Here is a 27,681-nt window from a genome sequence, read left to right as displayed (position 1 = left end):
AAGTGGCCTTTCATGAACGCTTGCAGTTAGAGCCCTGATCCTTTCTTCATAGCCCCAAGATATATGTTCTTTCAATCTAAGGAAGTGCTCAATGTGGGAAGGAATCCTGAAGTAAATATCAGCGCTGGCAAAACCACAGAACTGGACTGAAAGTGGCCTGTAAAAACAACAAGAAAACAAAGCAAAATCCCCCGCACCTATCTTATGAAGGGGCAGCGCCCAGGCATTTGTGTGTGTGATCTTCTTAGCTGATCTTGGCTCCAAATGAAGGCTGGGATCCTGTGGATGCCACAGCCTTTACATGACAGAATCCTCTTTCTCCTGCAAAGGCAAGGCTTAGCTTGTTCTCTGGTTGGAACTATGAGATGCTCATACAATGAATGAACATCAGCCTGTGACTCTTCAAGAGCAATTATCTCCAAGATGTGGATAACTTTCACTAGTCAATACAGCAAGATATCTATGGGCCAGCTTGTCAGGTCCTTTGTCTTTTTCATAATTTAATGGGCAAACTTTTACAGGTTCTTATCACCCTGCAGTTCCCACTGAGAATACTAGTTCCCACTGAGAATACTAGGAACTGCTGGGTGCTGAGCATTTTAGAAAAATCGGGCCCCAAGTTTTTGGTTTTCTTAGTGAAAATAAACGACTATGAACTGACGATAGCCAAAACTGGTCTCATTTAAAAATAAACAGTTTTGCATGAAGAGGAGAATGTTTGTACAGGGTAATACAAATTACATGAAGTTTCATATTTGAACAAGTATACATGCTTGTGTATGTGCAAAGTTATGATATAGTTATTGAAATCAGCTGGATTTCTAGGTTTGAGCCCTTACTTACAAAGCATTAAATCACAATAACCTATTTGCTTCAGTAATGGGCCCCATTAAAGAAAAATCTTCAGCTCTCATCTTCTGGTCTCAGGGGAAATTAATTTTTTTTTTTATAAATAAGTCATATTTTTCCTCTTAAGCAGAACATTTTGTTGTTTTTGCATTTGGATAATTGTCAAGGAAGGAAGAAAAGGTGATCCGCTGTCAGCTCGACAGGAATAATTGCTATAGTTTATATAAAGCAATAACTCTGCATTTCCAGTTTCTACATGTATTATTCTTGTTCAATTTTTTTTGTTTGTCCATTACGCAAGATGGTGCCTTTCCCAGGGAGTGCAAAAAATAAATGTAAGGGAAGACATCCTCACTCTTGCAAATCCTACCACACCCAGTTAATAATGTCTGGAAGGTGTGAAGCGCAACAGACAATCACTGTGTATCATTTGCATTTATGAATATGCTCCTTTGTGAGGGGAAAAATACTGGTCTCAATCATGGATCAATATTTATAAATATAGATTTAGTAAAATGAGATCTTAATTTTTTACTGAGCCCTCAACATGACAAAATATGCTGATGCCTGCTCTTTAATTGCTTAGGAGAAGCCAATGTCTCTTATACAAGTCTAACCTAAGCCTCAATTTCCTCCCACTCTACTCAGTTTCAAAAGCTGTTCCCAGTAGGGATATTATTTCACTGATTCACAGAGCATTTTTGAATTAGCATGCAGGAGGCTAGGATACATGGAACGTGTTCATTTAGTCTATGGTTTTACTGCAGAGGCTCACAATGAGAAAACCCATCAGGACATTTCTAATGAAAGCACGAAACCGAAGGAGAAGTATTTTCACTATAAAAAACAATAATGATAAGAATTAGAGTACCTTCCATCCCAGGACTTCCAATAGTTTCACAAACATGAATGAATTAAACCTACACTCTATCAAACGCTGAGCTGAGCATTTATTAAACCTTTTAAATCTTATTTGGCTTAATAAAAATGCAGTAGTACTGTTTTCATTTATTTCTGATTGTACATGAATCCTTAAACCGCCATGGGTTAGATCTATGGGCCCATATTCATTTGGCCGAGGTCCATAGCAAAACTCCTTTTTGATTTCAAGGGAAGCAGGATGGGGCCTTGGCACACTAAAACCCCATTCCCACATCTGCTTCATAAGGCGTTTTCTTCCATGCAAGTCAAAGGGAATTTTGAGTGTGGAGCAATGGTAGGATCCGATTGCAAGCATTTGATAATTTGTAAATAATTTCCAATGATGTAGCACTAACAAACACTGTGAGGGAATGTGGTCTAAGTGGTTAGAGTAGAGAACTGTGAATCAGGATTTCTATTCCCACTGCAGCCACACTACACTGTGAGACTTAGGGCAAATCACTTAAACTTTCTTTTCCTCAGCTGGGCTATGATACCTACCTTATAATTACAAAGACTTTTAAAAATAATTGTTTTATTTCTATTTTTCATCCAACGTAAATACAAGGCGTAAACACTTTGTGCATATGCCATGTCTAGAATAAAAAATGTTCAATAACCTATTTTCTTAGCGGATAAGTGCAACCTATCATTAAAATTGCTATCTATGTCTTAAACACCACAATCACTTTTCATCACCCTTTTTTATAATGAGAGACCATATCAAAAAATTGGCTTCTGTACTTCGCTCATTTTCTTCTTGACTGATGCAAAAACATTGCTTCTATTCTAAGGTTGCAAAGCCTCCAGTAAGCATTTGCAAGTCATGTACCTTCCATTAAAGCGTGGATTACTCAGAAAATTACACTAAGGATGTTCACAAGTATCTGCCTCCCCCACCCCGCTCCCTTTATAGTATATTACTTGATTGTTTGACAATAAATCAAAACCTGAGTGAAGAACGATTTATGTGCTCCGTATAAAACGAAGCACAGGGAAAACATTTCACAATTAGCAGGCCTGGTTACCTTACCTGCCATAGCTTCAGACACATGGGCATGCCCGGTTTGGCATCCGCCTCTGGCTTCAAGGTACAGACTGACGTCTTGGATGGCAGTTCCAAAACCTGAACCTGACATTAGGTAAGCAAGTTTATTTGGTCAGGCTCCAGGTCACAATTTTGCTGTACAAACATGACTCTTATAATGTGATTAAGGCTGGGTGTAAGCTCTTTGATTTTTTTAAATACACTCTCGAGGGGGGGATTTGGGAAGGAGTCTTAAATCTCAGCAGGATTTAAGTTGTTTTTGGAACTCTGATAGCTGTAGTATCCTTATCTAGATAGACACATTGTTTTATAAGAGAATGAAACAAAGTTGTTGGGATATAACATAACTTCCTCTTCCACTTTCTGCTATTTCCTCCTTATTTTGCAATCATCTCCAATACAACTGGATGTTAATGCAGGCTGATTTTATTTTTAAAAATCTTCCTTTTTCTCCCCGCGTTTCCTCTTCCTTTATTTTTGTTGTTAAACATGGCTGTTAATACAAGTATCCACTAATGAATGTATCTCATCCTCATCCCCTACATTATGGCTACACAATGGTCATGTATGGGGGTACAGCATCATACTGATTTCACATAGTTTTTTCCTCTGGCTGAGTCTACACTAGCAAAATTCAGATCCATAATTCTCCACTGGTGCAAGCTGTAGCACTGTCAGGACACAGGCATTTTTATTACCATATAGCCTGACCCTATTTTGAATAGGGTCAAACATCACTGTGTTAAATACTTGTCCCTTGTCTACACAACAGCAGTCACCATTGCTCGCAGTGCAATTCCACTGCAGTGCTGTGGGAAAGGCAGTGCTGTAAAATTTGGGGAGTCCAGCTATGCAATATGTCTTGGGATGCACGTTGGGGCAATAGAAAAGGCAGTTACCTTTTCCATAACTGGTGTTCTTCGAGATGTGTTGCTCATGTCCATTCCATACTAGGTGTGTGTGCTCATCACATGCACCGATGCTGGAAGTTTTTCCCTTAGCGTATCCGTAGGCGACCGGCTCTGGCGCCCCCTGGAGTGGCGCCCGCATGGCACGGTATAAGGGGTGCTGCCAGCTCCCCCCACCCTCAGTTCCTTCTTGCTGGAAACTCCGACAGTGGGGAAGGAGGGCGGATCATGGAATGGACAAGAGCAACACATCTCAAAAAACCCCAGTTATGGAAACGGTAACTGTCTTTTCTTCTTTGAGTGCTTGCTCATGTCACTTTCATATTAGGTGATTCCAAAGCAGTACACCTGGTGGAGGGTAGGAGAAGCCCCAGGTTGGACGCGACCCTTTTCAAAAGTTCCTGGTGCGCTTTGGTGTCATCCTGAGGAACTGGGTGAGGGGGCTCCATGATAGCCTCATCTGGCAATAACGAGGATAATGCAAGTGCCACAGGGACCTCTATTTCCCTTGGTGGTCCAGCAGCTTGCTCCCTTGTGTCCTCCTGGACCTGTGGGGTCTTACCCACCGAAGCCTTGAGCACTGGAGGGGGATGAGATACCAAGGCCACTGGCTTCTCTGAGGCTACTGATGCCAACCGGGAGCGCTGGGAGGGTTGGGTGAACCCCCAAGGGTTCCCTGGGTACCATGTCGCCGGCCACAGTGCCTGGAGCCATAGGACAGGTTTTGGTGCTCATGATGTAGGTGGCACCGCAGGTACCTGGGCTTGTCCCACAGTCAGGGAGCCTCGCTCCATGCTGGAGATATAAACGGAGCAGTCGGTACCGGGTGACCAGGATCAGGTGGAGTGTCCGACCGGTGCTGGTCACTGCGTCCCGAAGCCGACCTGTCCAAGCGAGACGGTCGTCTTGGTCGGGATCTTGGGGACCGATCTGCGTCGGAGATCCAGCGATCCACGCCTCACGCTACTCGACCAGTACCGGGACGTAGAACGGGAGCGGGAGCTAATACGGGCCAGTTGCCAGGAGGATCTTCCCGAGTAGGGTGACCTATTCCTAGAAGACGGGCGATGACGGCCCAGTGATCTGCGATCTCTGATCCTCAATCAGTCCTGTGATTAGTACCAGGCTCTCGGAGAGAGTCGGGGCTGGCCCGGAAGTTCTTGCTGGGTGGCGCGTGCCTCAGAGGGTCTGCTCCAATCTACCTGCGAGGTACGTCTCGAGTCCCTCGAATGGTGCCCTCTGTGCAGCAAACGAAGAGGGCTCCGCTGAGCCTGCCTCTCTCATCCTGAGGCGTGATGGCTTCGGGCAGGCGAGCGATGGTGGGACGTCCCTCTCGATGGGGAATGGTGCTGCTGAGGCGGGGACACATGCATAGGTCCCAGTGCGGGTTTTCCCCAAGACTGGGGTACTGCTGGAACCGGTGTGGGTGGCACCGGGAGCGTCAGGATCTCCTGAGCTGCTTGAAGGGCTTTGGGCGTCGATGGCACCTGAAGCTGCCCGTGGCCTGCACCGTTATCTGGAGTCGCAGGCAAAGTGTGGGATGGGCTGCACCGTTTGACCTGAGTTGGAGCCCAACTTCCTGAGGGAGTTGTTGAGCTGCCTGGCATGGGTCGTGGCTCGCCCCCAGGCCTCTCCTTTCCCTTGCGGGAGGTGGGAGATCTTCCCCTGACAGTCTTTTTCGGATTCTTGACCGGAGCCATGGAGGGGGACCGGTGCTGGCGGAGTACTGTGCACGGAGGCCGTGGTGCTCGGTGTGGAGTGGGACTGCTGCTCCAGTGCCAGAGTTAATGCCGACTCCATAAGGAGCACTTTCCGATGGATACCACACTCCTTCTTCGTCCTAGGTTTAAAGGACTTGCAGATACGGCACTTGTCACTTATGTGCCCTTCGCCTAAGCACTTAGGCAGCTGGTATGTGGATCGCTGACGGGCATAGGCCGTTTGCAGAGATCGCAGGGCTCAAAGCCTGGGGACCGGGGCTGTTACTGGCGGCAAGAAGGAACTGAGGGTGGGGGGAGCTGGCGGCGCCCCTTATACCACGCCATGTGGGCGCCACTCCAGAGGGCGACAGAGCCGGTCCCCTATGGATACTGCTGAGGGAAAAACTTCCGGCACCGGTGCACGTGGCAAGCGCACACACCTAATATGGAATGGACATGAGCAAGCACTCGAAGGAGAACTACCACTACATAGAATCACCAGTCATTCCCCTTGTGTAGAGGGGCACAAGTGCTGTAGAGGTGACTGGAGCCCAGAGGCTGGAAGGGAAGACAATAGTGTAGAGGATGCTGCTGCTCTGAGTCTTGGGACAAGAGGAAGTTTTCTTCCCTCAACACAGCTGCTCAGTCTGGAGACAGGATTCGGGGCTATTTGATTCTCACACACTATTGTTATTTGTATTGTTTGGGTAAATAACACAATGCATTTAACATTTGAATACACCTTTAATTATTAAAAATAAAAAGGTATAAATCTGCATTTAAAGGGCTATTTCAAGAAAGCCTTATCCAAGCACTCTTTTCAATCTGTTTTACAATCAATATTTCTAAGTTTATAACATACACAGCAAAGCCTTAAACAGCTGCGAATTTAAGCAGAAGAAAACGAACAACCCTATTTCAGTATATTTGATAATCTACAGAAGTACTGTTCTTCTTCTAGGATATCTCAAAAGTTGAAAGCAGCCAAATCACTTTTTTGGGTAAAACTAAATTAACAAAAATACAAACACCCAAGAAACGCATAGAACACTAAAAAGCAAAACTCCAATTCTTGTTACCTTTGGAGACATTTATGTTAAATGCTCGTGCCATAATATTTATACTCCTGGGGGAATTCTGTGCCACTGCGAATGCACAGAATTCATACCCCCCACAGATTTCTTTGCTTCCGCCCCGGGGAAAAATTACTTTCTGACCAGGAAGCTGCGAGAGCAGTCACAAACCACTCCCTAGCAGCGCAGATGCATCGTTTCAGGCACCCAGAGCAGCCGGCAGAGGTAAATCACCACGGGGCTGGGAATACCCGAGCCAGTGGCTCCCACCCTGAGCTGGGATTAGCTGCTAGTTCTGGCTGGGCTGGAGGCAGGAGAGGATGGGACTTCCTCTTCCCCTGCAAGGAGTGGCTGGGGCTGTGTCAGACCGACCCCCCAAAACTTCCCCCAGCTGCAGGAAGCTCCCATCGCTCCTCAGCTGTGGTAGGAGGGGTCACTGTACGGGGATCTGCTCCCCCATCCACCCAACCCCCGTGCATCTGGACCTCCCTTACCCAGACACCCCTGCCAAGCCTCACCCGGTACATCCAGAACCCCCTAAGCCCTCCATACCTGAATCCCACCCACTGAACCTCACCCCTGCATCTGGAGCCCTCCTGCAACCAGACCCCCTGCCTCCGAACCCCCACCCCTGCACCCAGACTGCCCGCCCACTGAGCCCCCGCACTAAAACCCCCACCCTGATGCCCCACCCCGTGCACTACCCTGAGCCCTCACATCCAGACCCCCATGCCACTGACCTCCAATTAGCTGCACCCCGACCCCCACCCCACCAAGCCCCACTCCCCCATCACCCACACTCAGCCCCACCACCTTCACCTGGAAGTCCCTGCAGAGTCCCATTTCCCCTGCACCTAGAACCGCCCCCAGTGAGCCTCTGTGCATCCAGATCCTCCCACACCTAGACCCCCCCACTGAGCTGCCTGCACCCGGATTGTCCCACACAGAATCCTCTCACTCCACACCCGGATCCCTCCACACTGAGCCCCTCTACACATTGATCCTGCTTCATTGAGCCTGCCTGCCCCACACCTGGTGCACCTGGCGCAGAGGGGCAGGGCCCCAGGGTGTTTCTGGGGCAAGCCCAGGCCTGGTGCTGTGTCAGGGTTGGGTGCAACCTCACCGTTGAGTCCGTGTCCTGGGGGGGAGCAGGGTGATCTCCCACCTTTGTGCAGCCAGTGGCCTGTGCTCCCCACTGCCATGCTGGAGCCTCCTCATTTATTTATTGACAAATAAAACTTACAGAATTTTGCAGAATTTTAAAATAGTGCGTGCTGAATTTTTTGGCGCAGAATGCCCTCAGGAGTAATAATATTTACCACAGAAAGCTAACTCAATAAGGCTCTGCAAGTGATTGGATTTTAATGGCATAGAATTAATCAACTCTTTATAAGAACTGTTCTAGACCTCAAACTATTTAAATCCCACTTCATAATTCCAGTCAGCCCAAGAGGTTTAACACTTAGGGGTGTATCATCAGCAGATCTGAGGGGGCCATACTCATAATTGGCACAGTGGAGAGGATGATGGTTTTAAAGTAATCTTTCTATCTCCCCTGATCCTGGGTCCAGGAGGCTCTGGAATAAACCCCAGTAACTCTACAGAATCCTTTAGGCTGCTCAAAATTATGCTGGCTGTGGCTGTCATAGGGACTGATGTACTGGCTAAGGGATATGAGCTCTGGCCCTCCTCATAGCTTGCCTCTGTCCACACCCCTTATACAGAGAAAGTGAGGAAATGGATGGTGTAAAGCCAACATAGCCAGCTCTATATTGTCTGAGGATTCTCCTACAACAGGGAGAATCCTTGACTGTCTGTTTAGTGCAGCTTTCCAGCCCCTTTGTGCTGCATGCAAAACAGCTGGATTAGGGGCTGAGGATCAAGCCCTTAGAATTTTCATTTCTGTGCATGTCCCATGGCATGATAAATGGGCAAAATTGTCCATGTCAATTTGCATTGAGGTAGTTGAATTCCTACCTAACAAATATTTATTGTCAGAAACATTATTCATATTTCCCCCCTAGCACAAACGCATGTTTAATTACTGAGGTTACATTTAATTTTATTTAAATAAACACTTGCCTGGAATCTCTACTTCTGAATGAAAAAGGAATGTAAATGTTTGGTATCTCCAAGGGTTACCAGCCTGGGTCATTCTGGTATATTTTAGGGCCAAATTTTGCTTTCAGATACAAGCATACAACTTCAACTCTAGTCAATGTGAGTTGGGCAAATCCATCTGAGATACTGGCCATATGAGAGTTTTTCTCTCCTTCGGGAGCCATCAATCAAGCCAGAGGCAGCTGTGGTCTCCTTTGATTTCCATATCTTTACTTCAAAGCCTGCCAGGACATCTTCCTCAATTCTACAGGCTGTCAGCTGGTTTGCCAAAAGCCAGCTGCTCTCCAGCATTGGGGAAGCCAGAATGTACTAAAAAAAGAACATAGGGAAGCTTTCGAAGCCCTATCAACAATGGAAGAGGAGACTATTTCCAGACTGCAGTGATGAGGAGCCATCCCCAAGAACAGGACAACTGCAGAGAGCACATTCAATTTCGGCTAGCTGGGAGCTTTTGTTAATTGGAGTCGGACTAGAACTAAAAATTCTCTTTTCTGGAGACTCCGTTGCCACCACTGGTAACCAATGAGTTAGATGTAGCAATAACTGGAAAAGAAATAGCAGAAAGAATTGCACTTATCTTTTGTCCCTGGATCTGAAAGTGCTTTAACTCATAGAGCAAAGGAAGCAGGAGACTGAAATTGCAGTGTTCAGAGAAAGAGATGTCATTGAGTTAAGTGCATTGCTGCATCTTTTTAACATTTCATTTATTCCCACCATAATATGCTTCAGACGAGAATTAAACTTCTTGCCAAGGACAAAGGGCAGCAAGAAGACTAAAAGAGCTGTCTGGAGAAGGCAATCAGGCACAATCTGCCCTTGCAGGGTTGACTGTTCCAGAGAAGGAGTCTGCATTAATGGCTATGGAGCTTCAGAAATAAATACCGTTTCATGTATTTTTACAACTGTAACTTAAAACTTGAAGTTCTGTGTTTATATTGGTTTTGCTTAATAGAAGAAAGATTTGCCTTTGCCTGAGGTTAATACTGTTCCTGGGTGGCTAAAGACGGCCACAAGGAAATACACCCTTTTTCTTTTTCACATTAATAAAGCTTTTAACATGTTTCTGGCAAATTGGCAAGAGAAGTGCATGTAACTCATGATTTGTGATTTAAATGCAATCATGAACAAATAAATGCCTGTTCAGATCTTATTATTTATGGACTGAACCTGTTTTAAGACAAAATTACTCTTTTTTGGGCATCAGCCAACCATAAACACTTATTAAGTCTCATTTTAATCATAAGCCACAAAAGTTCTCACTCTGTCTCACACAGTCCTGCCTATTTGGAGGTACTATACATTATAGGAACTTCTGTGAATTTAACAGGTCTAATGTAAAGGCTCATACACACAGAGTGGAACTTTTTTACGTTGGAGGACAGCGAATCGTTATCAGTTTGCAGGGCCCATGCACCCAAATGCAAATAAGACAAAGATGAATTGTAAGAAAGGGGGTAAAAAGCTTTCCTCTTGTGGATTAGTTGATTTTTTCATTCTTCATTGAGAGACAGAGAGAAAATATATGTATATAAGGACCAACGGCCCTCCAATACCAAACAGCAGACTATGTTCCTTTCAGATTTAAGATGAAGTTTTTGCTCTGTAGTACTTTGCTCTTATTGAACAAATATGGGACAACCTTACAATAGCCTTGCTTACAGGCTTAGGGCTTGCCCCTGCAAGGTGCTGAGCATTCTGCCCTTAATCCAGCAAAGCACTAAAATATGTGCATTACTTTAAAAGAATAAAAAAAAAATCCATATTTTCTTGCTATCTGGGCACCATTTATTATTTTTACCTCATATATATGTGCCTTGAAACCCAGAAAATCAATTGTCCTTTGATGCCTATTTGTGATGTTTAGCAACACTTTTTGTTATTATCTATATATGAAGTTATATGCCATTTTCTCTGTATTTCATTTTTTTTGTATTCTATTGTCATATGTCTGGATGAGGATGTATTTTAATATTTATCTGTTTACTACCCTCAAAAATAGAGATATAGATATCTGACTTTTGCATGCCAAACAAAATAAAAACGAATAAAAGATTTCTACAATATAACATTTATAAAATAGACACTATACAACACAAAAGTTGTATCACCCAACTTAAGGTTACTTTTAAAAAAGGTTTTGGCTAATTTAGTGCTCACTAGAGATCAGAGTACAAAAGTCCAGAACAAGTACACCGGGGCAGTGGCAGTGCAAACTACTGCACAATGTCCCCTCAACCCTGTTTTGAAGGGATCCCCTCTATAGAGGAGGGGTTCAACGTCCATGTCCATTCAGAACTTGGCCTCCCTACTGACACTACTAAGAAACCTGTCAAATAATGGCAGTTGTGGTAACTGGTTTGAGACATGGATGTGTGTCCAGTAGGAACTGGATTGAGACCGTCAAATCATGGCACACAGACTTCACTAAACATCCATCAGCTAGTGATAACTTTCAACTATTTCCAACTTGGGCTTAGTAAAACCATTAACATAGGGGTGGAAAGACTATTTATCACAATTCCAATCGCCTCAGCCATCCAAATCTCCCACTATAATACTACTTTAATTTCAGATGAAAGAACAGTATCTCAATATGATGAACTATTTGAACATTAAAGTTAGCCAGCAGATCACTAATTCCCCCTTACTCAGATAGCTGTATTAACAAAAAGTTTTCAAAACTCCTGCATATATAGGATCATCAGCTGCAAATATTTAAATGTCAGATAAAACCAGGATAGAAGCTTTGTTATTAGAGCATGATTTATGGTTCAATCATATCCCTGGCAGGTCCAATTAGTAGCCACAAAGGGCTCCTTGTGTCTCTTCTCTAACAGATTAGTCTGAAAAGGGGAAACCTCATCCATGTCAGATAATTTAAGGAACAAAGCATGCTAAATGTTTTCCCCCTCCAAGCAACAGAAGGGAACAGATTTCCTACCTCATCTAGGTCTTTTCCTGGCATGGCCATTAGCCAATGTCCCTGTGCCACCTTCAGCAGTGAACATTTGCAGAATCCCACGTTCTCAGTGAAAACAGAATCTGTCACTGTGTTCCTTCCTTCTGCCAAATCCCAGAGGCAGATCTTTTGGTTACGACCCTGGCTTTTACAATAAAAAAAATATATATACGTTGTATATGATCATTTACAAATGAGTGTTTTTGCAATAATAACAATATATAAGTTATAATAATTCAAACATAATTATGAAGGTCAGAATCACAAACATAAAAAAAAGCTCATATAACACAGTTTCTCCCAGAAATGAAATAAAAACTTCTTACATGTGTCATCAAACGAACTAAGCAAATAGTAACGACTATACGGACCATGTAAAAGAAGGGCAAAACAAGACAAAACAAAACCCCACCATTTACTAGATAAGGCAAACTAGACAAAGATAATACATGCAAAGAGGTAAAAACTATGTCAAAAGATTCTAGGAATATTGTATATCCATGGAGAGTTAATGGGAGAGAAACAAACCAGTAAAATGATGAGTAACAAGGGTTAACAAATTGGAGCCATAAGGTTGAAATTTTCCACGGTGTGGTGGGCCAAAACCAAAATCAAGGATCTGCTGATGGAAAGGATGCACAGAAGTCACACCTTCTAGGTACTACAGACAGGGGCTCTGTGCTGGTCTCACATACTCAGACATAGAAAGCCACAATGGAGGGGAGGGAATTAATAGTTCCATAGTTATGTGAAGCCAGTTGCCCTATTACACTACACTAGTGGTGCACAGAAGGTGTGGTTGTTATTCCAGTCCAAAAGCTAAAACAGCACAGTATCTTGGCCCGGGATAGAGGGGATGCATTTCACCTCCCCTACCTTCTGCACTCCAGAGGTATAAACCATGAATATTCAAAGCTTTATGCAGACAGAATGGATTTAACCCTAGGAAGTGGACTGAGACCATTCTCATCTAACACAGGTCACCAAACCACTATCAGATGGAAATAACTATCACTCTCTATTGATGTGGAGTAGTTTGAAAATGAAGCTCCATATTCCATTATTAATATCCTGAACACCTCAGTTTCCCACAAATCAAATCTTCACATCGTTTTTAAAGATGGAACATACATAGTCAATAAGTAAGAGCAACCACTTAGTTTATTTCATGGTCATGTTACAAGCAATTGCAGGTGTTGACAACAAATATTGGCAAGCCTGAAACAATGAATTCATTAAATATACTCTATAAGTATCCAAGTAGTTACAGTATCTGCCCTCAAGTTATCTGAGATAAGAAGCTCCCCCACGTCTCTCTTCCATACATTAAATTATACAAATTCAAGTATTTCTTACTAACAATAATTCTTACTAACAATTTTCTCACTTTACAGATGCATTAAGCAAAACAGCGCCATGTACAGTAACTCCCTGATTTTATGAACATCACTCATATGAACCATTTTTCTGCCGCTGATGTCATCTTCCTGCCACAAAATGTGACTTCAGTCCTTCAGCCAATGTTTAAGTGACTGTACAGATTTGAAAGGACAGATTTGGCAGCAAAGAAGAGATGCTATTCTCTCAATAAAAGAAAAATCAGACACACTATATAAATTTGTTAATGTACATTATCACTGAACAATTAATAAATTAAGTTATGCACTGTACCTACTATAATTATTAAATGTTCAATTTTATGAACTTTGATTTTATGAACTCCTCAATCCCAGTTAGTTCATAAAACAGGAATTGTATTGACTAGTACTGTAGATCATGGGACTTTACATTTTAAGAATCTATCAGGAGATGGAGAAAATGGTTTGTTCTGGTTAAATTTTAGATGCAGAAAGATAAGGAAAAATACAGGTAACAAAAGCCCTGGAATTATATTAGATACTTAAAGCATCATAATGTTATAAATACACAGCAGAGAATAGATGAGGGGGAAAACTGGATAATTAGATAAATAATTTTAGTTCAATACCAAATTTCTTCAGGGTGTTAACTGAATTTAAGCAGACAACAAATATAAATGCTAATGAGCTCTACAGTACTTTACAAGAGATGTCTTTTCCTGATAAACATGTCAGAACTCCTCAAAATCACACAGACGCTCTGGCATCTGCTGCAAAGAAGGTGGATCACCCGTGTATTCCAAGGAACACAGTAACCTCTCAAACATCCCTCCTTGCAGGAGAACGGAACATATTTTGCAACGGAGTGTGAATATGTAACCCAGCATTCTTGTTCAATTTTGGTGGATATTAATCCGCCATTCCTGCTCTTCCCGCACATCCTTCAATCCTTTACTTTTCCTATCTCTTGAACTCACTTATCGCCTTTGTCTTTATAGTTTCCTAGCTTGTAACTTGGCTATCTCTACACTAGCTCTTTGTTGGTATAACTTATGTCACTGACGGGTGTGAAAAAAACACTCCTCTGAGTGATATAAGTTTCACTGACAGAAGCGCTGGGGTCGGCAGGAGATGCTCTCCCGCTGACATAGCTACCGCTGCTTGTTGGAGGTGATTTAATTATGTCAACAGGAGAGCTCTCTCCCATAAGCACAGAGTGGCTACATGAGCACTCTTACAGCGGCACAGCTCGCTCGTGTAGACATGGCCTTATTCAGTATTTTTCCTTTTTGAAAACTATTGTGGAACATTTGTCAGTTTACACCCAAATTTACCTTCTTCACACAAAGACTTCAGGTTACCTCACTTCCATTAATGTACTAAAGGATACCAGAAATACGGAATTGTGATGCTGTAGTCACAGGAAGTAGTATTTACTCTGAAGCAATTGAAAACATTATTTTAGGCATTCTCAATTTTTATTTTGTGGCTTTTAAGTTTGGTCCTTTATTGTAAATTGTCTCTCACTTTGTTTTGTATGTTCAGAGACAAGACTTACAATGACTTCAGAAATAAGTGACGCCTTCTTATCAAGTATGTTACAGCAACAAGATTAATACAAGCACCACAATTTCTTGTCCCTTTTGACTACTCCACTCACCTGAGGAGCCTGTCTCTGCCATAGATTGCTTCCACCCAGTACACAGATTTTCCTCCATGGCCATCTAGAATTGTATCGACCCTGCGTGTCTTCAGGTTCCAGACATGGATCAGCCCATTGGAAGACCTGATAGAGGGAACGGATGGCATTTTCTGTGACAATCATGTAAAATTTGATAAGAAATGTTGCTGTTCTTCCTCCTTCTCGGACTCTGAAGTGTTATGTATGTACATAGGCTTCATTCAATGCACCAACCACTTACTGGGAATACATTTTGTTGTTTTTCCCAGCTATAATTTACTTAAAGTATATGTACTCTTTAAAAAAAAAAAAAAAAAAAGGTTTGAAGGATGCTCATCTCTGTAACAGCTTCTGGTGGGAAATTTACTTAAAGGCTTCTACTCACCCAGAGAAGAGAATGGGGTAATCGGGTTCTTGGCCTCCACAATAAAAATGTAGAGTATGGACTTCAGCACTAGTACCCCGTAGAACAAACTGTGGGTCTGGAGGTGGAAGAGCCATACCAGCAATAAGCTAGAGACACCTTTCCAAGAAGAGAAATCAAAGAAAAGCACAAGATTTTCTTAATCACACAGTGTTAAGAAGCACATATTATGAATAACAGAACTGCAACTGTGCTCTGCATCAAACATTTGCTTCGCTTAAGAGTCTATACTTTCCCCTTATAGCTAGCATTATGTTGAGGTTATTCGCCATATAATCCAAACTAAAATGTTCCCTCTTACACTTAGGGAATCAAGCATCTATCAAAGCTGTTTCTCATTGCTATCCATCCATGCTAAACTATGAGAAGTGCTGAGCTTGCTACATGAATATGCACCCATCATATATTTGAATATACAAATGTGTTCAGCTATTCTCCATGCTGCAAACTGGACTGACAAGTGACAGCTACAAAATGCAAGGAATTGGACACACAAATTTGGTGGAGCAAGCACATTTATCATTCCAGTGAGGCCCTTGGCAAATTCTTTCCCCTTCCTTCCAAAATAATCCTTTCACTGTGCTCTCTGGCAATGGAATATCTATCCTATGAAAAAGATTTCAGGTAAGATTAAAGCGATAATCATTTTTACACCAGAGTTTCATTACTCCCAAGTGCTCCAACATTTGGTTCCAGGTATGGTTATATAAAAAATAAAAATAAAAACCAAAGCAGCATTTTTTTAACGTTATGACCACACTATGTTAAATATTGCATTCAGAGGGGGTTGCATTCTTCCCAGGATCAGGAAATGGATATAGATCTTTTCGCCTGTAGGCTCTGGTTCAAATATGGCCCAGCATCAGTAGTAATCAAAAATTATAATTTGATGACTGGGCTGGGGGACTATGTAAACCAAGTGGTTGATCACAGGCTGAGATTCAACAGCGCTCTTAAGCATGTGCATAAAACTTTAAGTACTTGAGTAATCCTGTTGAATTCAAAAGAGCTACTCATATGACCCCGTTAGGCACATTCTTAAGTGCTTGGATGGATCCAGGCCTTAGCAAAACATGTTCACAGCACAAAAATGCCCATCAAATTGAACACCTATGTAGACAATTTTTGCAAAGACGATAAAGACTGGATGGCAATGAAGACTGAATAATACTTCAACTTGCTAGAGAGGATCCTCCAGAACAATGCTGAGGCATAGCTATTAATTTAGCAGCCTTTATGAGCTCTAAATTCACTTTAAATTTATTTGGAAAATGACAGAGTAGTGAGCATTATAAGCAGGTTTTTACCAATAGTCCTTTCTGGGTGAAATGAGTGGCCACGCCCCATATATCTGACATTTCTATCTCTTACTTTATTGCCTGTGTTCAAATTAAGAAATGAGTAGATTGAAAAGTAAAGGGGGAGGGGCAGTCATGATGGATGTCAATCATCACACCTCTTTCAAAAAGCAGTTTACTCATGGGTTCCACTAGCCCAAAGAATCATTTTCTAAGTTAAATAAGTGAAGGTCAACTGGCTTCTTTCTCCCAGCTGGGTCACAGAAGAGGAGTCACAGAGAATCCTAACACAGAAGTAAAACTAAGCATTACATGGACAAGTAAAACATTCCAGTTTTTAAGTAGACACTCATGATGCATCCCTGTCAGACTTTGACTCTTCCTTTATTAAACGGATCCATTGATTACTGCACCTCAGTTGAGATGAGAGAGATTTAATTTTATCTTTGTTATTTATATAACAGTGATCGCCACGGTATCTGTAATTCCTAATTAAACAAATATTTTAGGTCTAGTCATGAAACAGGCATTTACAATCTAACATCTCTCTCTTCCTCAACAGTACTGTTTAGTAAGCTACAAAAATAATGAGCTCAGCGTATAACTTCCATGTTTTAATGCACTGATTCATCCGTTTTATGATGCTGTCTGATGATCCAGACTCATGACAAGCCTGGAATAAATTTTCAGATGATTACACGCTTGTACAAGGTTGTTCCCCATGGTGAGATTCAAGCCTTCAGTGCCTATCTGTAACGTACTTCATCCTTATTATGAGGCTGTCCGTTACAATAAGCACTTTGTCACTGAAGGTCACTTGATCGGAGCTCCATAACTGTATCCAAAACCATTCTAATCACCTTCAAAGTGACAATTTGTCTTTGGAACCCTCTGAACATTTAATGTAGCTAACACAGAGCATGTTATAGGGAGGTGTCCCTTTTTATGAAGGAATGATTCCAAAGTATAGTTCCAAGAGAGGGAGGGAGACAAAATGGAAATGAGTCAGCCCAGAGGCTATCAGGGATTACGAGGCAGGATTTAATAGCATTTTTCTAATTACCAACACAAAAGTTTTGCTGACAGACTGTGTGTGCCTGGATGTGAGGAGGGTTTTAGCTGGCATGAAACAGACGCTCCTAATGCATGTCTTTACAAGGACAATACTGTAAAAAAATCCTCAGACTTGAATATAGAAAAAAAATAATAGTAAACATACTTTATTCACTTACGGATTCAAAGTAAGTTATCAATCTTTGGAAATGGGATTTTGCTATTATATATATCAATCTGGGAACCTGGATTTAATAGTATATGGCTTTTAGCAATAGCCCCATGTTGTGTTTTGCTACAGAATGAGGTATTTTCTATTATTAATTGCTACTGCTAAACCATCAGAGACTGCACAGCAAGAAAGACAGTGGTGTCTTCTGATGAGAAGTGACAGCATAACAATTTTAAGTTTTCTACTGCTCTCTGCACTAGTTGTGACATAGCAGTTTGAGCAACAGTCCGGGAACAGGAACTCCTAAATTCTAATCCCACCTCTGTTGCTAATTCCCTCTGTGAACTTTGGCAAGTCACTTAAGGAGATTTTCAAAGGTATTTAAGTGCCTGAAGATGCCGATAGCCGCCTAGTGAGATTTTTCAAAAGCACCTAAGTGCCTATCTTCAAAATTTTCAAAAGTCCCTAAATGATTTAGGAGCCTAAGTCCCATTTTCAAAAGTGACTAACATTGGTGTGAGACCACAACCAGGCCCCAGGGCTCTAAGCAGCAAAGTGAGACCCACGGAAGGAATTTATAATAAATGCTTTCAAAAAAGTTTTCTGTCCTAGACTATGTGCTTGACCCAGATGTTGTGAGCACTGGCTTCCAAGACAGGACATTGGAGGACATGAATTAAGTTTTGCTTATGACATTATTTGTTTGTAAAAGGACACCAGCCTTGAGAGATGCAACACCTCCTTGCTGTACTTTGGTCTTGTTATTTTAAATAGACAGCAATCCTATTCTTTTTTTTTTTTTCTTTTTTCTAGCTTTTCCTGTGCCGGTAACACTCTCCTCCTTCAGGGTCCAAACTTTGCTCCAGAAGTTATTTTGACAGGGCACAATACAAACCCCAGATATATTATGTTGATTACTCTTGATCCATCACCAATTGCATGCTGATTGGAAAATCCAGGTGTCCAGATCTATATTCCAGTTAGCAAATGACTGTGTACATCACACATTGTAAAGGGCTTTGCCATGCAAAACTTGTTTCTACTAAAATTGGGAAATGTTTAATCTTCTTCAAAAATGTAAAGTTACATAATTTTAGAGACCAAATTACCAATAACAACACCTATAAAACTCCACTTTGTTTAGCATGTAATTAAGGGAACTTTCCTTAAGTTATTTGAGTTTCTATGCAGTGAGAAATGCACTACTTCAGCATTTGATACACAAAAAAAAATAGAAAAAAGTAGATCTTTCAATTAATAATAGTCATTTAAAAATGTAAATGTCAGAAAGATTACCTTGGAAAAATCTCACAGAGAATTAAAAACATTAACAGATTCCCACAGGAAAAATTCCAGCTGAATTCAACAACTCTCCTGTTCCCACTCCTGTCATTTGTATTTCCATCACACATCGAAGCAAAAACAAATTGCTAGTAAACTATCACCCAAGCACCCCCTTCCCCCACAACCCCACAATTAAATCTGAGATACAAACAGCTTGAGCAAAGACTAAAAAAGGCTTCCTATTCTATAGTCGTTTACAAAGTAGCAAAACGTTGGTGCTAAAGAGAGATTTTTCAGGTATGCCAGAGATAAATCTCTCTCGGCACGTCTGGCAAACTGACTCGGGACTCTAACTAGCAGGTGTGCAGATATAATTATGACTGCAAATTATTCGACACATCCAGGTGTGCTCATCATCAAATATATGAAATCCCTTTTATTTCTGGAAATTCCAAGCCTACCAGGTGCCAGCCTCCCAAAGAAGAGTAAGATTAAAGAATTAGTCAGTAAAAATATGAATAACCTTTTTTCTTCCCTGTTCTCATGTAGGAAAGCTCCTCTCCAGATTGCACTTCTGTCTTTTCCACTTGGGTCAAAGGGTAACTTTGCTCCTTTCATGATGATTTTTAAGACATGTTTCCCACATCTTGTAGCTAACTAACTAGATATGACTATATAGCATCTGCAGTCAATAAGAATATACAGTATGTAATTTCAGAGAAAACTGGTGGAAAGGGCAATTTTATTAAGTTAATAGTATAAGGCACATAATCAATTTATATTACCTCCAACTCCATTTTCAATTTTAAAATATGGTAGGTAGCCCTTACAGTAAGAGCTTTCTAAAGGGCCCATAAGGCCAATCTTGTCCAGGCTTTCTGCCTATAAATCATAACAGACAGTTGAGCTCTCATGGGGGGGCAGTCTCCCCTTCTGCCCCCAGCAGTACCCATACTGCATGGCTGCATTTAAAGATTGTGGGCCTCCCCCAACTCAGTTGGCTACCACCTTACTGGTTGGCTGTATGATCCATTTGAGCAGCCAGGCTGGATCAACAGAGACCCATCAGCCACCTGATTGGTCTTCCTCTAAATCGACTCTGCTTGAAATGCCAAAACACAGTGGAACTTGCACATACCTCAGACAACAGTAGTTGGGGCAAATGCTGTATGGACATGTGGCATTTCTAGCAGGCAAAGGATCAAAGTCCAGGATTACAAGTACCCATTTTATCCAAACATAACTAAAATACAGATGGTCTGGCAGCTTCCAGATACATCTGCAGAAAGCAACTGAACTGCTTATTTCAGATTATTTGAACTCAAAGATGAGTATTTGAAGTTTACTGCATACTAAGAAAATGTACTCTAAAAGCAGGTTAAGTATTTGTAACACACATATGCCCGCCAGCCTTTTGTGGTAAATTTTCAGCCCACGGCCTTTGAGTTTGACTCTGCAAATCCTATAAGCTTTACATAAAAAACACAGAAGTAGGGAAGAACATTTAAATGGGAGAAGTATCTGAGCAACAGGATGTTTAGTTTGTACTCCATCATAAGCTAAAAATGTAACAAGACTTTCTCCCCCCGCTTCCCCAACCAAATGAAGCAACTTGGAATTCAATTAGCCTACAAGGAACAGGAGCTTACATTCTCGTCCTGGACCTCATCTGTACACATCACAACTTCACCACATAATTTGATATAATTGTCAATCTTTCCTCAAGTAAAACACAGGAGAGAAACTGCACAGTATGCTGAGGTCAGAACTGAGGCACACTGGTAGAACTGGGGGGAGGAGTGAAGTTTGCCTGCATGTGACACGTGACTTGCTTTTAGACATGTGAGCACTATGTTAACTTTTGAAAAATATGCCAAGAAAACATGAATGTGACAATTAAGCTTTTTCCTTTATAGGTCTGTTTGATATCTTTCTTGCTATACTACTAATACTATAATAATACTAATTCTATATATCGTGCTTTAGTGTTTATATTTAAAAAGCTAATTAAGTAAATATAATGGGTTTCAAATAGAATGATTTGACACATAAAACATACAAATGAAAGAGTCATTCCTTTTAGCAATGTGTATATCCAGTGCTTTACATTAGCATTATTAGCTAATTACTTTGTATATTTATTCTTTATCTACGTTCATCCTCAGACATTAGTGTCCAAGTAGGAATTAAACAACGACGTTGTACCTTAAAAGATTCATGTTAAAAACAAAGCAAAAATAAAACCATGGCAATGGACTGGAAGCATGCACTAGTGTGAACTGAAATATGAACAAAAAATAACATAACCAAGAGATTTCCATACTGACATAACATTGTTGCTTTTGAAAATTTAAATTTGGAGACATAACAGCATCAAACAGGACTTGCTGATTTATATGATCAAGCTATACAATACTGTATTAGCAGATACCATTAACCTGTTGCCACACATCCTATGTTACAACTAACTAAAGGCCTGGATTTTTACAGGTTCGGAAGTCAGTGCTGCCAGAGCTTTCATTCTCCCTGGCCACAAAATAGTTGTTAATGACCAGTAACGACTGACTGCTCAGAAGAATACTTCAAAACAATAAGTCTAATCCTGAGAGATGCAAAGTAGCTCCCTCTGCTACTGAAGTAAACAGGAGGTTAGGAGCGAAACCTCCTTCAGGATCTGCCCCAAAGTTAACTTCTTTCCTGACCCCATGTAGGGAACAACGGAGGTTTCCACATTTCACTGTATAAACCAATAAATGGTTAGGGAGCAAACTGATTTGTTTATCAGCCACTGGTGCAAATATATGCCAAGAAATCCAATCAAAGCAGGGGAAAAAATGGCTACTAATAGCAATACAATGTGATTTTTTTCAATCATTTCCCGTCAGAGAATGACTAGTTACAGTTTTAACACCTTTTCTCCTCTAACTAGTCATCATCTAACTGACAGAGAACAAAACACAATACACTTATGTCTTTAAATAATTAAGTTTGTAAGGAAAATGCATATAAATGTCAACATACGATTTTCAGAAATATTTGGGATTTGAGCTGGTATCTTGAGGATCACTTCCAAATACTTCCATCTGAAATTAAAAAAAAAAATCACTATAATTATTTTCCATCTGAAAACATAGATTCAGCATGGGAACAAAAGTAAGAACACTGAGTTAGCATATGGATCTCATTGCCCCTGTACATTTTAGTCACTGAAACAAAAAGCTATTAATCAATATGTAAAAGCCATAAATTAACATAAACATTAATCATTCTAATACTCCTGGCGTGTCAGAATGATAATTTTTTTTCAGTCTTTCATTTTGACATACTCGCCTTTAGCTATCAGCTGGCTGACCTTTCTTAACACAGTTAAACATTTTCGGCATTGAAAATCTCACTGAAATAAACATTTTTGAGAAAGCCAAATATCATGGCTACACTTATGCCATTGCACTTGTTTTTAATATGTCAGGCTAAAATACAGCATGAAAACACAGCTGAAATTGATGAAATTTTAGTGTTTCATAAACAGGTTCATTGCCCAGATTAAGGAAAAAGAACCCCATCTGTTTTGCTTTATGAAGCCATTAATTGCCCTGTAAAGTGCAATGATAAAACTACGGAAAGCCTTGTTTTAGGAGAAAGAAATCTGACACAAAGTACACAGTAGTTCAACTCCAAAACAGACTCCCCATATGGCTAATGCAAAAAGATATAGGACCTCTAATGCCAAATCTCCTTGAAAAATTAAAGAATGTGAAAATGCACAAAATAAATGAAAAAAAGGCTTCACACAATTGTCTCTGTATAACACAACATTCAGGCTTAAAGTTGAATTCAAGTTTGCACACTTGATAAATCATTGCAATCTAGCAGAAAATTGATAAGCCAAGGGCCATCAAAAGGCTGTTTTGAGTAGCCTTTCAGTTCAGCCATGCATAGCAATCTGTCAGCAACAGAGATCTGTCTACCCAGCCTCCTAAATTAGGGGTGCTCCCAACTTCAGCATCGGGCATGAATCTCTTGCTTCCAACAGCAATAACTAGTTAATATTGTCCTCAGACTGCAAAGATTTAATTAAACACCTTCCAGACATTTTAGCAGACATTTCCTGAAATACTCTTGTTTAGTAGCAAACTATTAAAAAAAAAAACTGACAAAGAAATGTATCAAGTTCTTACAGCAACTGAAATTAATCCGGCCAAACTTACATGTCTGCAATTAAGGATTCCGTAATTCTGAGCAATTAAAATATATATTTTATTAGAAAACTAATTCTAGACACATATTTTTCCCATGACAAACTTTTATGATTACTTGATTTATTCCCTTATAATTACTATTTAATTAATCTAGCCTTGTATAATATTATACTATTTTTCTGGCACTCAACCAATAAAGACAGTAAATTGATTGCGGTTCCATTGTGCAACAGCAGACTCTGTAATGCCAGTTTCAACACCACGCTTATTTATTTGTCTGTTCTATTACTTTTCTTTTCCTCCCACAGGGCACATGAACATGAAACACAATATGCACCGGATAACTTTTTGTGTTCTATAGATTTTCTCCCTCTAAATGTGAAATATAACATATAACTTGTTTTAATTCAATATCAATGCATACGCAATATGATACTATATAATAAAAATACAATTCTTAAGAAATGGCGTTACAGGTCTAACATATATAACACAAAATAGCTAGTCAATTGACTATTGACATACAGGGCCGGGCCCTCAGCTAGAGTAAATTGGGTTAATTCTATTGATCGCCAGTTCCAGCACAGGAGATTGTCCCATGATATCTGACAATAGGGGAGGATGGGTCAAATAAAATCTTTCATACTAATTTACAAAGTTCGTACATAATACTACATTTATTTTAGTATGTCAGTTTTACCCGAATTAAACTTTTACTGTGTAACTTTAGCCTCCGTTTAAAAAATTGAGTGATACAAGTTTCAACCAAAATAAAAAACCCTCTGACATCTCACTTTATAAATAATTATTTCTGGAGGAGTGGTATCTGTTTGTTACAATGTTACAACACAAACATACTTAAATATTTCCAATAGACGTAACAGTGGCATTTTTGTTCTCGTCTTTACCACTTTAGAGGTAAAAACTATCCATTAAAAAACCCCACAAGCCACTGCTCACCCTTTACTGTTAGGAGGCCTTAAACTTCCTTCAGCATACCCTTTCCTGAAATCCTAGCACTGGCTGTCACCCCAAAGTTGGCACCCCATCTCTGTGTGTATTTTTTTCAGGAAGAGGAACTGAGAAGGGATTCATTTTAAACATATATGGAAGCAACATGCTACTTCATATTCTTTTAAATCTTTTGAATCAGTTATTGGATTTTATGCTATTTTTTCTGCTAGAAAATATACAACATTGACCACAGATACCACTTATCCAAAATTATCCTAATTCTAGAGCAGTGGTTCCCAAACTTTAACAACCTGTGAACCCCTTTCACTAAAATGTCACATCTCACGAACCCCCTCCTAAAAATGAATATTTCCAGGGATTTTCTCCTTTACCTGAGTATAAATTATAAAAGCAGTGCTCTTGGAAATATAAAATTTGTTTTTATGACATGCTTATTACACACTATTTACTATTATTATTATAATTTATCATTACAGTATTTTTATTACATTATGAAAACAGCAACACTCTTCCAAGATCTCACTTTCGTAGCTTGTATCACTTTGAATAAGCCTGTTATAAGACAAGGCTCCTATGTTTCATCAAGGAGTATCAGATGTGAAACAGCATGAAGGTATTTAAGAAGCCAATTCAAAGAGTTCCTCCTACACAAGCATTCAGGTCTTGAGCAGTCCAGGCAAACAACTTGTTCTTCATAATAATTTTAAAAACAATACTAGCTGCCTATTTAATTTTAAAAACAGCAAAAAATATCCACCTCCCTTTCCATTTCTTATAAGGAGTCTTGAAGTTTAAATCTCCTCAGTGTGATAGATATGCTTGCTTTGATATGCTTAGCTCTTGGAAGTCCAAGGGCTCCGGGCTTCTGGCCACGTGCTGCCCAGGGTCCCTAGGGACAGCTCTGTCCGCCATTAGGGAATTTTTTCCCGAGAACCCCCTGTAACATTTTGTGAACCCTTAGGGGTTCACAAACCCCAGTTTGGGAACCACTGTTCTAGAGGGAACAAGTTATTTCATTGTGCACTGTAAGAAACTGTACCCAAACTATCTCCTGGTTGAGCTCTCCGAAAAGGCTCCCAAAATATTTTCTTTTATCCTTATTCCCCCATTTTCTAAAACAGCACTGACAAAATACAAAATCACTGGAAAAGGCAGAGAGGAAGGAAAGTATTTTTATGGTTAAATTGAGCAAGAAATCCTATAAGCATTGCCACATTTCAGGATACATTTACAACAGAATACTGTATTTACTTTTTTCACATGGTTTCTGTTTTTAAGATTTATTTTATAGATATGTTTCAGACAAAAACTGTTTAAAAAATCTACCTAAGTCACAAATAGTCAAAGTAAGCAAATAGTAAATCAGCTATTGTAGTTCCTGCTTGTTTTCATGGTCCACATTTTTGACCCAGTCCTGCAAATCCTTACTCACTTGAGCAATCCCTTTGAAGTTAGTGAGGTTTGCAGAATTAGGCCCTTAAATCAAAATATTAATTATTTATAGATATTACTGCACCCACAGAGATTAAATTCATTCCTTCTTTAGAATCTTTATGTTTGTTAACTAAGCCACCCTACTGCTGCGAGGCAAGTATTATTATACATCATTTTACAGACAGAGAAACTGAGGCAGAGAGGCTAAGTGATTTGCCCATGGTAACAGAGAGTCACTGAAAGAGCCAGGATCAGCATAGGATTTATGGTCTCCCAGATCTGTGCTGAAAATCCTCTGTAAGCACAATGAAAGTGAACTCACTAAAAGTTTGCTAAGAAAAGAGAAGTCTTCAAATTGTATAATAAGGTTGTGTGATGTTCTTTTACTCTATATTAATTCATTAGGTCAAAACTTGCAAGCTTTATTAGGCAGAAGTCCCACTGGTGTCAGTGGGAGTTTTGCCTGAATAAAGACTGTAGAATATGGTCCATAATCTTTACTATTTCAAGAATCAATTTTTTATTTTTTTAAAAAAAGGCCCAATGTCATGTATATCAACCATTTCAAATTTAGGATTCAGAGAAGCAGATTAAAATGCATTTTTCTGCTGTGTGTCTCACTAAAATTCAACATTAATTGGTATCAGTGCCTCCTTTTTGTCCACTGTGATTCCCATCAGATACAATATATGTAGATGTTATTTGGATAAGCCAAGTTATCAGATAGCAAAGTAATCCAAGAAATGTGACAAGAATGCACCATAATTCAGGTGCAAACAGGAATGACATTTACAGGGTAAATATTACCTGATCATCAAATACAACAAATGTTTATTTTAACTGATTAGCCTAATCTTAGATTTTAGATACAAAACCACAATTGTTCTTCCATGTGAATTTGATCACATAATTCTAGATCCATTTTCCATGACCACGTAGGATGCAGTTGTTAAATATACTTATTTTGAGAGAGACAAGTAGGGTGAGGTAATATCTTTAAATATTTAATATCTTTGGTAATATCTGAAGAAGAGCTCTGTGCAGCTCAAAAGCTTGTCTCTTCCACCAACAAAAGTTGATCCATTAAAAGATATTACCTCACCTATCTGGTCTCTCTCTTATTCTGGTAGCAACATAGCTACAACAACGCTGCAATATTTATTTTCAACATTCCTGAGATAACAATATCAAACAGGCAAATAGTCAAAATGTGAAGGATATTAATAAAAAGTGAGTGAACAACTGCAACACCAGTTCAATAATTCTTCAATGACCTTCATACTAGAATTTCTACTATTGAACCTTACAGATGCCTGGAACATTCTGATCAGTTAGCTCTTCAATATTTTTAAGGGGTCATATCTTACATTAGCTGTTTATTTCTCTCTACTTGCTAAACCAAAAGTTCCTGAAGACAGTTAACATGTTTACTTATTTAAAGCTTCAGTCCCTTTGTCTAGTATGAACCACAATTGATCAAAAAACAAAACAAAACAAAAAACAAAACCCAACAGTGAAATCTAAAACTGTTTCACCATCTTAATTCTGAATTTTGAACCAGTCTGCAGTACCTGAACTTGAACTTCCAGCCTCTGAATGGGCTCTGAACAGCCCCCTTTTGTACTGCTCTTTTATGCTGTCAGGAACTGAAGTGTCAGTCTTTCATCAGAGAATCAGATTATGTCAAATTCTGACCAAATTCATTAAGAAAACCTTTACGAGCATCATTATCTCAAACCAGAAAATCTAGATCAAAGTATAACAGATTTTACAGCACAATAAAACTGATTATAAATATTTAAACACTAATTAAAGTGCGTCCATTGTTAAAAAGCAAATAAATAATTGAAAGCTACCTCTCTTTATAAAACTATCCAAGACCACCATATTTATCCACTGCTTCACAGAAAATCAAGGTCAAGATTGGGTGGAGGGTGGGAAGAAGCGCACATAAAAGGGAGTCATTTGAGAACATGGAGGATAGCTAGAGTTTTAAATCATTTGTCTGAAGTAAGCCACTCCAAATGTTCATTCCAGTGAAAGATGGTTAACTCTTTAATGTCTTTACTAAACCCCTTCTTACCAGACAAAGATCTGACAGACAATGTCAGCTGCTTAGGCAAGAGACTCCAGGTCGAGGGGATGGAAGTAACATCAGAAAGAATAAGGGAGAGAAGAATGTTTTTTTAAAATATTCGATGCTAAAAAAAATAATTGCCCGACT

General features: G+C 40.0%; 1 protein-coding gene across 4 annotated transcripts in view; it reads right to left on the bottom strand.

Moving 5' to 3' along the window:
- Positions 1-27,681, bottom strand: part of GNB1L (G protein subunit beta 1 like) — a 54,672-nt gene that overhangs the window by 9,054 nt on the left and 17,937 nt on the right. For all 4 annotated transcript variants that reach the window (XM_024195935.2, XM_024195936.1, XM_024195937.1 and 1 more), the window contains exons 2-6: positions 21,871-21,932; positions 15,004-15,141; positions 14,598-14,723; positions 11,562-11,724; positions 2,804-2,902 (exon numbers count right to left, since the gene is read on the bottom strand). In XM_024195935.2, the coding sequence (XP_024051703.1) occupies positions 2,804-2,902; positions 11,562-11,724; positions 14,598-14,723; positions 15,004-15,119 (504 nt within the window). In that variant the 5' untranslated portion in view covers positions 15,120-15,141; positions 21,871-21,932. The remainder of the gene's footprint in view (positions 1-2,803; positions 2,903-11,561; positions 11,725-14,597; positions 14,724-15,003; positions 15,142-21,870; positions 21,933-27,681) is intronic.

The sequence above is a fragment of the Terrapene carolina genome, unplaced genomic scaffold (genome assembly GCF_002925995.2).
Source record: "Terrapene carolina triunguis isolate 2854851 unplaced genomic scaffold, T_m_triunguis-2.0 Scaffold234, whole genome shotgun sequence".
Lineage (NCBI taxonomy): Eukaryota > Metazoa > Chordata > Testudines > Emydidae > Terrapene > Terrapene triunguis.
Note: the sequence above shows the minus strand (reverse complement) of the source record. Positions and strands in the feature narration are given on the sequence as shown.